At 38.2% G+C, this 14,394-nt stretch overlaps 1 protein-coding gene across 1 annotated transcript in view; it reads left to right on the plus strand.

Annotated features, from left to right (window-relative positions):
- Positions 1 to 14,394, plus strand: part of KIAA0825 — a 373,779-nt gene that overhangs the window by 121,730 nt on the left and 237,655 nt on the right. The window contains exon 12 of the mRNA XM_080678353.1: positions 8,054 to 8,236. Within this exon, the coding sequence (XP_080534479.1) occupies positions 8,054 to 8,236 (183 nt within the window). The remainder of the gene's footprint in view (positions 1 to 8,053; positions 8,237 to 14,394) is intronic.

Consider the following 14,394-nt stretch of genomic DNA (forward strand, 5'->3'; position numbering starts at 1 on the left):
GATAGAGAGCTAGAAACATCGATGTGAGAGAAACATTGATCAGCTGCCTCCTGCACACCTCCCACTGGGGATGTGCCCGCAACCAAGGTACATGCCCTTGACCGGAATCGAACCCGGGACCCTTCAGTCCTCAGGCCAACGCTCTATCCACTGAGCCAAACCGGTTTCGGCTCCAGATGAATTTTTGGAGAGTTCTTTCTAGGTCTGTGAAATATGCCGTTGGTATTTTAATGGGGTGTGCATTGAATCTATAGATTGCTTTGGGTAGTATGGACATTTTAATGATGTTGATTCTCCCAATCCATGAACACGGTATGTTCTTCCATCTGTTTACGTCTTCCTCTATCTCTTTTTTCAGTGTCCTGTAGTTTTCCGCGTATAGGTCTTTTTACCTCCTTAGTTAAGTTTATTCCTAGGTATCTTAATTTTTTTGGTGCAATGGTAAATGGGATTACTTTTTTAGTCTCTCTTTCTGTAAGTTCACTATTGGTGTATAGAAATGCCATAGATTTCTTGGTGTTAATTTTGTATCCTGCTATATTGCTAAATTCATTTATTAAGTCTATTAGTTTTTTGATGGAGTCTTTCAGGTTTTTTATGTACAATATCATGTCATCTGCAAATAAGGACAGCTTTACTTCTTCTTTTCCAATTTGGATGCCTTTTATTTCTTCTTCTTGTCTAATTGCAATGGCTAATACTTACAGTACTATGTTGAACAGGAGTGGTGAGAGTGGGCATCCCTGTCTTGTTCTTGTTCTTAGGGGAAATGGTTTTAGTTTTTGCCCATTGAGTATGATGTTAGCTGTGGGTTTATCATATGTGGCTTTTATTATGTTGAGGTATGATCCTTCTATTCCCACCTTGTTGAGAGTTTTATCAAGAAAGGGTGTTGGATTTTGTCAAATGCTTTTTCTGCATCAATTGATATGACTATGTGATTTTTATCTCTTAATTTGTTTATGTGATGTATCACGTTTATTGATTTGTGGATATTATACCATCCTTGAATTCCTGGGATAAATCCTACTTGGTCATGGTGTATGATCTTTCTGATGTAGTGCTGGATCCGATTTGCTAGAATTTTGTTGAGGATTTTGGCATCTATGTTCATGAGGGATATTGGCCTGTAATTCTCTTTCATTGTGTTGTCTTTATCTGGTTTTGGTATTAGGGTGATGCTGGCTTCATAGAAGGAGCTTGGAAGTGTTCCTTCCTCATGAATTGTTTAGAATAGTCTGAGGAGGATAGGTTTTAGTTCTTCCTTGAATGTTTGGTAAAACTCCCCTGTGAAGCTGTCTGGCCCCGGGCTTTTGTTTGCTGGAAGCTTTTTGATGACTGCTTCAATTTCTTCCATAGTTATTGGCCTCTTGAGATGTTTAGATTCTTCCTGATTGAGTTTTGGAAGGTTATATTTTTCTAGGAATAGGTCCATTTTCTCCAGGTTGGAATAGAGTTGTTCATAGTATTTTTTACCAATCCTTTGTATTTCAGTGTTGTCTGTTGTTATTTCACCTCTTTCATTTCTGATTTTGTTTATTTGGGTCCTCTCTCCTTGCTTCTTGGTGAGCCTGGCTAGAGGTTCATCAATCTTGTTTATCCTTTCAAAGAACCAGCTCTTGGTTTTGTTGATCTTTTGTATTGTATTTTTGGTCTCAATGTCGTTTATCTCCGCTCTGATCTTTATTATTTCCTTCCTTCTGCTTACACTGGGCTTTTCTTGTTGCTCTCTTTCTAACTCTTTGAGTTGTAGGGTTAGATAATTTATTACCATAGTTTCTTGTTTTTTGCAGTAGGCTTGTAGAGCTATGAACTTCCCTCTCAAGACTGCTTTCACTGTGTCCCTTAGATTTTGGATTGTTGTGTTTTCATTGTCATTTGTTGCCATGATGTTTTTTTATTTCTTCTTTGATTTCCCTGGTAACCCAGTCATTGTTTAATAGCATGCTGTTTAGTCTCCATGTGTTTGATTTTTTTGGATTGTTTTTATTGTAGTTGATTTCCAGTTTTATGCCACTGTGATCTGAGAAGATGCTTGTTATGATTTCTGTCTTCTTGAATTTGAAGAGACTTTGCCTATGACCCAACATATGGCCTATCTTTGAAAATGACCCATGTGCACTTGAGAAGAAAGTATATTCTGTGGCTTTGGGGTGAAATGTTCTGAAAATTCCATCTGGTCTAGTGAGTCATTTAGGATTGATGTTTCTTTGATGATTTTTTATTTAGAGGATTTATCCAATGGTGATAGTGGGGTATTAAAGTCTCCTACTATGATTGTATTGCTGTCAATCTCTCACTTGATATCCTCCAGGAGTCTTTTTATGTATTTGGATGCTCCTCTATTGGGTGTGTATATGTTTACCAGAGTTATTTCTTCTTGTTGGATTGCTCCCTTTAGTATTATGAAGTGGCCTTCCTTATCTCTTTTTATGTCCTTCATTTTGAAATCTAATTTATCAGATATAAGTTTTGCTACCCAAGCTTTTTTTTCATTTCCATTCGCCTGAAAAACCTTTTTCCATCCCTTCACCCTCAGTCTGTGTGCGTCTTTTTTTCTGAGGTGGTTTTCTTGTAGACAGCAGATATATGGGTCGTGTTTTCTTATCCAATCTGTTACCCTATGTCTTTTGATTGGGGCATTTAATCCATTTACATTTAAAGTTATTATTGATAGGTACTTGTTTGTCACCATTTTTATCCTTTACCCCTGTGTTCCTTCTTTGCTTCCTATTTCTTTTTTTTACAGCAGACCCTTTAGCATTTCTTGCATTGCTGGTTTGGTGGTAACACATTCCCTTAGTCCTTTTTTGTCTGTAGCTCCTGATTTCACCTTCAATTTTGATTGATAGCCTTGCTGGGTATAGTATTCTTGGATTCAGACCCTTCCTTTGCATGACTTTGTATATGTCATTCCATTCCCTTCTGGCCTGATGAGTTTCTGTTGAGAAATCAGTCACTAGTCTGATGGGGGTTCCTTTGTAGGTAACTTTCTGTCTCTCTCTGGCCGCTTTTAAGATTCTTACTTTGTCGTTGGTGTTTGCCAATTTAATTATAATGTGCCTTGGCATCGGTCTTTTGGGGTTCATTTTGCTTGGGACTCTGTGAGCTCCTTGGATTTGTGTGGGTTTTTTCTTGCCCATATCAGGGAAATTTTCTGTCATTATTTCTTCTAACAGGTTTTCTATTCCTTGCTCAGTTTCCTCTCCTTCTGGAACCCCTATAATGTGGATGTTGTTTTGTTTCATATTGTCCCAAAGTTCCCTTAGGCTCTCCTCCTGCTTTTTAATTTTTTTTCTAGAAGCTGCTCTACTTGGGTATTTTTTCCTACCTTGTCTTCTAGCTCACTGATGCGGTCCTCTGCTTCTTCTAGTCTACTCTTGATGCTTTCTATTGAGTTCATTACAGCAGCAATGTCATTTTTCATTTCTTCTTGGTTCTTCTTCATTTCCTCTTGGTTCTTACACATATTGTCAAATTTGTCTTCAATTCTTTTCATCCACCTTATGACCATTTCTCTGAATTCTTTATCTGACAGGTTGCTTGCCTCTATTTCATTTACTTCCTTTTCTGTGATGCCTGCTTTTCTTTCATATGGGGCTATTTCTTTTTCTCCCCGTGGTCTCCCTTCTCTGGTTGTCTGGTTATGTAGTTCTCTCTCTGCTGTGTTGATTTAAAGGCACAAAATATAACATAACCAGGTACAATGCACAAGGCACTGAACAGAAATGTATACATGATATTAATAACCCCAAATAAAGGTGACCACCAGAGAAAGGCAAATTAGAGGATAGGAGAGAAAGAAGAAGAGAAAAAAAAAAAAGAAAGGAATGCAAAAATGAAATTGGGAAAAAAAAGTAAGAGAGAAAAGAAAGAGAATATGAAAGAAGCGGGGAACAAACTATATATATGGGGAGAAAACTCCAATAGAACAGCCACTAATCCCAACAGATGCCAGCAACAAGTACCTGGAGATGAATACAAACTACAAACAACAACTAATATCAAGTGAGGTGAGGGAAAACAGAAGCAAAAAACAAATAAAAACAAAACAAACAAAAAAATAAGCAAAACAATCTCACAAACAAGCATAAAAATCGATATAATCAACATTCAAGCAAACAACAACAAAAGGACAGAGAGAAAAACAATTTTTTGGATAGTGAAGACAGAGAAGAGAGAGGTGTGTATGGACTTGGAGCTGGGGATTGGAAATTAGATACATAAGTAGCATGAAATTTTAACAGGGAGTAAAAAGAAAGAATAGGGAAAATCTAAAGCAGGAAAAGGGTAAGAGAAACAGGACAACAAAAGGGGAAAAGTTAGGAAGAGAGCGATGGCATAAAAGTAAAGTTGAGATAGAGTAACATGATGCTAAAGGAAAGATGAAAATATTATGTAGAACACTAATCCCAAAGTAATATAAAGAGAAAATAAAATGACACTATTTTTTTAAAAAAGGTAAAATAGTAGTAGTAATAATACTGATTGAAAATAACAATGTAATAATTAAAAGGGTAAAATCAAGTGAGGAAAAAAGAAAAAAATTAGTTTCTTAAGTAAAAGATGAAAAAAATAAAAATGTGCAGTAATGAAGGTCATTCACTTCCTCTGTTGTTCTGTTTGGCACGCCTGTTTCCTAGTCAGGACAGTATTGCAGTTCCCTGTGTTCCACTGCTCCTCAGTGTTGTAAGCCAGTCCTGATTTTTAAGCAGGCAGTGTGTCTTAATTTCTTGTATTCCTTTATTTGTGTTTACACAGAGTCAATTTGTGATTCAACCCCTGGGTGGCAGTGTTTCTGGATTGACCTCCAAGTCTATAGGTCCTCTCTAGCCAGTGCTTAGATCCTGCTTTCCCTGTGGCACTCAATACCTGTGGGAGTGGGTTGCCCCAGAGCTGGTTCTCTGATGGTTATTCCCCGCTCTGATCCCCAGGTTCCAGAAAAACAACTTTCCCCTGCAGTCTCTTAGGGTGTCCCCAATTGGATGATCCTATGTATTGGGCTTAGTATTCAGAAACAAGGATTTAAAGAGGAAAAAGAAAGAAGGAAAAAAAGAAGAGCCAGCGTAAGCGTGCGAACTCCAGGGCTGCGTGCAAGTCTGTGCAGTCTTTTATTCCCCCTTGGGTCTAAGCAGCCACCACTTTTAAAATTTTTAGGCTTTCCTTTTGCGTCAGATCAAAATGGGTTGCTTTTTAGAGTTCCTTTATGTTAGCAGCTCTGAGGACCCCCTTCCACATTCACGGATCACGCCAGCCCCAACAGCCATGGATATTCCTAGGCGCAGACTTCCCCTGGTCCTCCAGCTCCTACAGTGCGTACATTTCTCTCTCCTGCTGGGACCAGAGACCTCACCTTATCCCAGGCGAAATCTGACCTTTTTGTGGTGGAGTGTAGAGCTCCTCTGAATCTGCGTGTTTGCGCCAATTGGGGACCGGTGTTCTGGGGTTTGCAGCTGTTCGGTGGGTGCCGTAGTTGTAGATTTTCAGGCTTCCGATAACATCCACTTTCCCCTTCAAGATGGTGCGGTCTTTGCGTCCGAGCCAGTCACTCCAGGAGGGAGCCCCGTCCAGCAGTCCCCACCGTCTCCTGGAGTAGAGCTGTCCCTCAACTCACCAACAAACACTCCCCATGCAACCCTCAGCTGTTCTTTCTATCTGCTCCGGGACAAGGATCGGGACATGTCTGTCTATTCCACCGCCATTTCCCCCCCCTTCTCTCTTTTTTTTTTTAAATGAACTCCAAAGAATAGATGGAAAATTCCTTTTGAGAGCAAAGAATACCTTCATTCTTTTTCCTTATGTAGAATATATCACTTTTGACTATGAGGTGGCAAGTCATTTTAAGATGTTTACTATTAACTCATGAAATAGGTAGCATATTTAATTAAGTAATTGTACTATAGAGACTTTTGGTTTTTATTTTCTGGGCAGTTACATAATAATGTCACTCAGAACTAGAGTTATTTCTTTTAACTTTTCTACATAAAATATATTTATTTGTATGTTTAATCTAAACAACCATTCATTTGGAAATCAAAAGTGTGTGTATGTGTGCATATATTTTAGATTTGAAATTATTTAATCAGCAAGTAGAGTAAATGGATGCAAATACAATTAAACCTCCCTAAAGGTGATTATTGATGCATTTAGTATTCCAGTAGCATCCAACTGTCAAATACCACAACCATATATAAGATTTATACATAATATATGTGATATATTATTAATATACTAGAGCAGCCGTGGGCAAACTATGGCCCGCAGGCCGGATCCGGCTGTTCTATCCGGTTCTCTTGCTCTCCCCTCAGCTCCTTTACTTTGAATTTATATTAGTTTACACAAACACTCCATCCATGCTTTTGTTCCAGCCTTCCGGTCCAGTTTAAGAACCCATTGTGGCCCTCAAGTCAAAAAGTTTGCCCACCCCTGTACTAGAGGCCCAGTGCATGAAATTCATGCCCAGGTAGGATCCTTAGGCCTGGCTGGCAATCAGGGCCAATCAGGGCCTTCCTTTCCCTGGCTGCTGGCTGCCAGCCAGGGCCTTCCTTCATTCTGCGCTACCCCCTGGTGGTCAGCTCACATCATAGCGAGTGGTCAAATTCCTGGTAGGTGGAACTCCCGAGGGGACAATTTGCATATTAGCCTTTTATTATATAGGATGTATATTTCTTCAACACTGAATATAAAAGAAAAATGAAGAAATTAAATGAGGTCTGTAAAATTTAATTGTACACCAAAATAATCTTTAAACAGATCTTTGTGTCCCTATTAAAACTCAACAAAGATAGAAACAAAGAAATGAATTTATGAATAAGATAAATAATATAGGATATTTGCCAAAATTTATGTATTATTGGAAATTTCTGACACTACATTAGTGCTTCTGGTGTCATTTCTTTCTCATCTCCCACTTGCTTGGAAAACATGTGACCCACCTGTGTAACTTTCTTTTGACAACTTGTACTTGGATGAGGAGAATTGTTCTGCTATCAATTTTTTTCCTAATATATATATATACTAGAGGCCCAGTGCATGGAATTCGTGCACGGGCGTGTGTGTCCCTCAACCCAGCCTGCACCTTCTCCAATCTGGGACCCCTTGAGGGATGTCTGACTGCCCGTTTAGATGGGGCCTAAACGGGCAGTTGGACATCGCTCTCACAATCTAGGACTGCTGGCTCCCAACTGCTCGCCTGCCTGCCTTCCTGATTGCCCCTAACCGCTTCTGCCTGCCAGCCTGATCACCCCCTAACCACTCCCCTGCCAGCCTGATTGATGCCTAACTGCTCCCCTGCCAGCCTGTTTGCCCCTAACTGCCCTCCCCTGCAGGCCTGGTCACCCCTAACTGCCCTCCCCTGCAGGCCTGGTCACCCCTAACTGCCCTCCCCTGCAGGCCTGGTCCCTCCCAACTGCTCTCCCCTGCAGGCCTGGGTCTCCCCCAACTGCCCTTCCCTGCAGGCCAGGTCGCCCCCAACTTCCCTCCTCTGCCGGCCTGGTCACCCCTAACTGCCCTCCCCTGCTGGCCTGATCACCCACAACTGCCCTCCCTTGCAGGCCTGGTCCCTCCCAACTGCCCTCCCCTGCTGGCCATCTTGTGGCAGCCATCTTATGTCCACATGGGGGCAGCCATCTTTGACCACATGGGGACAGCCATCTTGTGTGTTGGAGTGATGGTCAATTTGCATATTACTCTTTTATTAGATAGGATGTAATAACAAATTTTATTTTAACTTTACTTTTCTTTTACTGACTGTAATTTCAAGGAAAGTCTCCTGAACTTCTTGAATAGTATCCTGATAATGCAAAATAAAAACATATTTTTTTAAAAACACCCCTAAAACTCTTTAGACCTCACAATCCCTAAAGATAATGGTTTTATGGAAACTCAGAACCTAGTTTTGATGCCTTCTGTCTTTGATCTCTGAAGCTCTGATATCTAACCAAATATTTATATTCTTATATATGTTTAATACAAGAAATATAAAAGATAGTGTATATACCAAGTAGAAAGGTACTTTTGTTTAACACAATTTTCTTCTTTTTCTTTCTAATAGACTTGATGTCACAACAATTTTAATATGCACTGAGAACATGTTATGGTCAGTTTGCACATCTGTACAGAAACTTTTGAATCCTCATGAATATATAGATGATAAAATTTTTAAAATTTATAACCATTGTAATAATCTGTTGACAACATTAGTCATTTTGACTTCACCATTAACTGACTTATATCAGTAAGTATCAAATATATTTTCTTTTTAGCTATTACAATATAGAAAATAATGGGATTTAACAGTTATTTTCATTCTACTTACTGAATTGTATAAGTGGAAAGTAGAAAATTTTTGAAGTACGTTTTTTGTATTGTGAATTGGGCTGTTGTACAAAACTAACACTAACCAACAGGGGTTTCTTCATTCTCAAAGCAGGTTAGTCTGAATACTGTGTTATGTCTCTATTGGTAAATTTCACTCAGTTGATAAAGCTCCAATACAGTCAGGAACCATTTTAAGCTTCACTCTTTGAGTTATTTAAATGATCAAATTATATTAAGGGATTGGTTATTTCAGTCATAGCTTGAAACTCTATGAAAAAATAAAATTATATCTAATGGCTTTTCAAAAATATTTTTAGCTTTTAATTTTATATAAATTGGTTTGCTCTAATAAAAAATTAACATTAAAAATGGTTCTAAAATATGCCCGAATCTGGAAGAGACTTCATAGTTCCACACTATCAGTTAATCTACCATAGATTTTCATTTTTAGTATTAGGCTCTAGTATCTGAGCTAGTAATGGCAACTGGAAATAGGACTAAGCAATTACATTTTTAAAATGTTGATGTAGTTTACTTAGGTAAATAAATAACATTTAGGGAAATTAAAATTTCTGAACTACTTTTCTGGTTTATTTTATTCAAATTAGTAATAGAGAAAATGTTGGAGTAGATTTTCTAACATAGTAATATAATTTTGTTTAAACTCTCCTCCAATGTAGTCACTTTATCTTGAAAGACTAGGTAATTTCATATTCTTATTTCTTGGATAGTAAAAATTAGACATACAGTATTTCTATTTCTTAGGATAAACTAGGCAAAGTATTCTTTTCTTAACACTCAGATAAGGGCAATATATGAATCTTGATTTTCAGGAAATTTTGAGGGTTTTTTTGTTAGAATTTCTGAGTAAATAACAACTTTGATTTCAATTTCCCATAATTTTCACCTGCTGTTTGACTTTCAACTAACCCATTGCTTATAGATTGTTCCTTCTGGCATTGAAATAATTTTAGAAATGGAGAATTCTTTCCGAAAGGGGGAGAAACAGTGAGATAAGCTGTTAGACATTTGGGATTAAATATATAATGGTTCATAATCATAAAAAGCTCAAGGTCTGAAATCCATAGTAAATCCTAATAAACTAAACTGATTTACCATAGATGAAAAAATTGTTGTGTTCTTAGTTAAATGGTTCATTTCATCTAAGGGGAAGGCCCTGTGAAAATCAGGAACAAAGTTGACAAATTTCATGAATTGGTCATGGTAAGCAATATTGAATTTCATGGTTAGTCACAGATGAATAGAAAAATTTTAATCCCCAATGCATTTGTAAAACAAATAAATTATTATCAAAGATTGCATATTTTAATAATAATAATATACATTTATTATTGTTAACCTATAGCCTTTTAATACATTTTTAAACAACTATGCAAGTGCTCAAATCTCTGTGATTTGTGCATTAGATATTTCACTGTAACCTCATTAAGCAAATTTAAATTGCTAATTTCAACCAGGATTATAGAACATTTTACACCATGTACTGCCTCTGGTTTTTCCTTATAAAACAGATAGCTATATTGCTTTGAAGTATGAACAAATATCTAGATATACTTTAATTCCTTTTTAATCTCACTTTATAAAAATTTTTTCAAATTTTATACATTCATGTCGGTTTAAATTTTATGTTTGTCTTTCAAAAGACAATCCAATCTTTGAAATATATTTTGCTTTTGTCTTGGCAAATAAATCTACAGGGCAGCATGTTCTCACCGATTACGAAAAAAATATACAGACATTGCAAGAACCCTATTGACTTACTTAGCTTCCCTTCATAGACAGGATATGAAATTGTTATACGTATTTTAGAAAAAACTGTATTTCCACCTCACATTAAAAAATTAAACTATATGCTTTGAGGAAGTGGTGAAAAGTAACAATAAGATGTTAATAGTATTGACTTTTTTTTTAATAAACTATACCTAACGTTTGTCACTCTATGTAATATGCCTTTTTAGAAGGTGTCTGCCTTTATTCCAAGCAGTTCTGACAGATAAACTGAATGTATTTTTCTTTCTGAGCTTAGTGTAGGACCACTAAATCCCAGGGCAGGAATATATGATTTTAAAATCTTTTCAGGAAGAATGAAACCTGTTTGCAAAAACGTGTGTTCTTTTTTACTCTCCTTAGTAGATTTCTTTTAGAATGTTGTAAAAGGAGTACTTTATGTTTGCCCTCCAGGGAAAGAGACCTGCTGAAACATAAAATATTCACCAGGCATTTTCCAAAGTGCTTATCACTTGTAGTTCTTTCATAAAGGCGTTAAACTACATGTTCAGAAGTGCTGTCAATGTGCATTCATACACACACTCAGACAATGGTTTCATATCATATTGTGCCTTCATTGTGCCTAGCATAGAATGCTAGTTTTAATTTGTACATAAAAAATTAACAAATTAATTCTTAGGATTTTATAATTTAGTTTCAGCTCAACTAATGTTGTTGCCTCCCTTACCCCTGTGATTAGCACAATGAATACAACGCTGCACAAGAGGAAATAACCTGTCCTTAATAATTTCTGATAAAAAATTTTAATGATAAAAAATATTTATGTGTCATATAAAAACTCTTATAAGTGGAAAATTTTTGAAGGTTTACTGTCCCCAATGTTTTAACATTTAATAACATGAAAGAATATACAATGTACCATGCAAAGGCCGAAGTCATTACAAATAGGTCAGAATGGAGATCACTAAGCCAAAAGCAGCAGACCTGTCTTGGAGTTCACTTGGTGTCACTCATATGGCTTTTGAATGACTAAATTCCAAGGTATTTCAATGTTGTGTCTCTAGTTTCAGACTCATGCTAGATCTTTTGAAGTTATGTTTTTCTTAGGCTATTATTTATTTATTTATAAATATATTTTTATTGATTTCAGAGAGGAAGGGAAAGGGAGAGAGAGATAGAAGCATCAATGATGAGAGAGAATCATAGATCAGCTGCCTTCTGCACACCCCACACTGGGGATCGAGCCCACAACCCTGGCATGTGCCCTGACAGGGAATCAAATTGTGACCTTCTGGTTCACAGGTCAATGGTCAACCCCTGAGCCATGCGGGCTGGGCTGTTATTTATTTATTATTATTTTTAAAAAAATCTTTATTGTTCAGATTATTACAGATGTTCCTCTTCCCCCCACCCCTATAGCTCCCCTCCACCCAGTTCCCACCCCACCCCATGCCCTTACCACCCTCACTGTCCTCGTCCATAGGTGTAAGATTTTTGTCCAGTCTCTTCTCGCACTCCCAACACCTCCTTCCCCCCGAGAATTGTCAGTCCACTCCCTTTCTATGCCCCTGATTCTATTATATTCACCAGTTTATTCTGTTCATCAGATTTTTTATTCACTTGATTTTAGATTCACTTGTTGATAGATATGTATTTGTTGTCACTTTGTTGTTCATAATTTTTTATCTTTACCTTTTTCTTCTTAAAGGATACCCTTTAGCATTTCATATAATACTGGTTTGGTGGTGATGAACTCCTTTAGCTTTTTTTTTTGTCTGTGAAGCTCTTTATCTGACCTTCAATTCTAAATGATAGCTTTACTGGGTAGAGTAATCTTGGTTGTAGGTTCTTACTATTCATCACTTTGAGTATTTCTTGCCAGTCCCTTCTGGCCTGCATAGTTTCTGTTGAGAAATCAGCTGACAGTCATATGGGTACACCCTTGTAGGTAACTAACTGTTTTTTTCTTGCTGCTTTTAAGATTCTCTCTTTGTCTTTTGCCCTTGGCATTTTAATTATGATGTGTCTTGGTATAGTCCTCTTTGGATTCCTCTTGTTTGGAGTTCTCTGCACTTCCTGGACTTGTAAGTCTATTTCTTTCACCAGGTAGGGAAAGTTTTTTGTCATTATTTCTTCAAATAGGTTTTCAATATCTTGCTCTCTCTCTTCTTCTGGCACCCCCATAATTCGGATGTTGGTACGCTTGAAGTTGTACCAGAGGCTCCTTACACTATCTTCTTATTTTTGGATTCTTTTCTTTTTGCTCTTCCAGTTGGGTGTTTTTTGCTTCTTTGTATTTCAAATCTTTGACTTCATTCTTGGGATCTTCTAGTCTACTGTTGAATTTCTGTATATTATTCTTTATTTCAGTCAGTGTATGTTTAATTTCTGACTGGTCCTTTTCCATTTTTTGTCATTTACACTAAGATCCTTGAAAGTTTCACTTAGTTCCTCAGAGGTTTCTAGAAGATTCTTGAGTAATCTTATAACTGTGGTTTTGAATTCTACATCCAGTAGTTTGCTTTCCTCCATTTCTTTCATTTGCGACATGTTTCTTTGTCTCCGCATTTTGATTGCTTCCCTGTATTGATAGAGTGGCTTTGTGTGCTGGTGTTTTATAGGGCCCAGTGGCTCAGCCTCCCCAGTTACCTGAGGTGGACTCTCTTGGTGCACCCCTTTGTGGGCTGTGTGCACAGTCTTGTTGTAGTTAAGCCTTGATTGTTGATGGTATCACTGGGAGGAATTGACCTCCAGGCCAGTTGGCTGTGAGGACCAGCTGTGTCTACAGTGAAAGAACTGCTGTGCTGGAGACACCCTTATGGGACAGGACTTGCTTCAGTGGGGCTTTGGTGCTCACTGAGTCTGCCCCCTGAGTGTGTCCCTTATGGATGTGAAGAGTTGTAATCTGGTATGGTCTCGCACTGACCACTGAGTACACTGGCTCTTGGATCTCCAAGGAGGTGCAAAGTCAGCCACTGCCTGAGGCCACCCAGCAGGAGCAACAGATATCTGCAGATTCCTCCTCTTTGTTTGGGGTTTGGAGGTGCCCAGATGAGGCCCAGCTGTGAAGCAAGGCCAGCTGCTGCTGCCGAGTCTTAGGCCTTCTTTTGGAGGCTTTGGAGCTCTCTGACCTAGCTGCAGTTTGTTAGGTTAGACTGCAAAAGGACAGGCCATTCATATGCAAAAGCCGCTGTGCACAGCTTGAGTGGGGTTGTAAACTGGGCGGGGCGGGCCTCAGGAAATCCCCAGGGCAGAGCAAACAGCAATGGCTGCCAGTCAGCCCTGCATTGGAGAGGTCTCCGCATCCCATGCCCCCACGCAGGAACAATGATCGCTGCAAGCACCTCTGAGAGAAAGCTGCTCTCATGTTCCGGCCCGATGTCAGACAGTCCAGTTTCTCCCCATATGAGTCTGGGTCCCCAGAGTCTCGCCCAGAACTGGAGTTCAGAGCAGTCGGGAGCTTGTATCTCCCTCACGATTGAAAAAAAACAACAGTGCACCCAGTTGCCAGCCTGTTCTGCACACGCCTCCGCACCTCCGCACCTCCACACCTCCACACCTCCTACCAGTCTCAATACGCTTTTTTCTTTCCTTCTAGTTGTAGAACTTGCACTCAGCCAGCTTTCTCATGGTTTTGGATGATCAATGTTTTGTCTTTTAGTTGTAGTTTTGATGTGGTTGTGAGAGGCAGCAAGTACAGGTGTTTACCTATGCCACCATCTTGGTTCCCCTGTTATTTATTTTTAAAAACTATTTCACAGTCCCTCACAAAACAAAATATATTGGTCTAAAACTTTGTTTTTTATACCTCCAGAGTGTCTGGAAATCTTTGGAAAACAGGTAGTTCCTCAAAATGGGAACCATAGAATATGCATAAGTAAAAAGTTGAGCATATGGTCATATGACCCAGCAATTTTACTATAGTTTTATACCTGAAAGAAATAAAAACATATGTTTACACAAAGATTTGTACACAAATGTTCACAGCAACAGTTTTCATAATATAACAAAGTGGAGCAAACCCAAATGTCCATCAACTGATGAATGGATAAATAAAATGTGGCATATCCATGTAGTAGAATATTATTCAGCAATAAAAAGAAATAGAATACTGATAGATACTACAGCAGAGGTGAAATAAAAAACATGCTAAGTGAAGAAAACCAGACATAAGAGCACACAAATTTACTAGAAATGTCCAAAATAGGCAAATCAATAGAAACAGAAAGTAGATTAGTGGTTGCTCAGGGGAGAAAAGGAGAATGGTTAGTACCTGCTAATGGGTGCAGGGGTTTCTTTTTAGGCTAATCAAAATGTTCTAAAATT

The sequence above is a fragment of the Plecotus auritus genome (genome assembly GCF_963455305.1).
Source record: "Plecotus auritus genome assembly, chromosome: 7".
Classification (NCBI taxonomy): Eukaryota; Metazoa; Chordata; class Mammalia; order Chiroptera; family Vespertilionidae; genus Plecotus; species Plecotus auritus.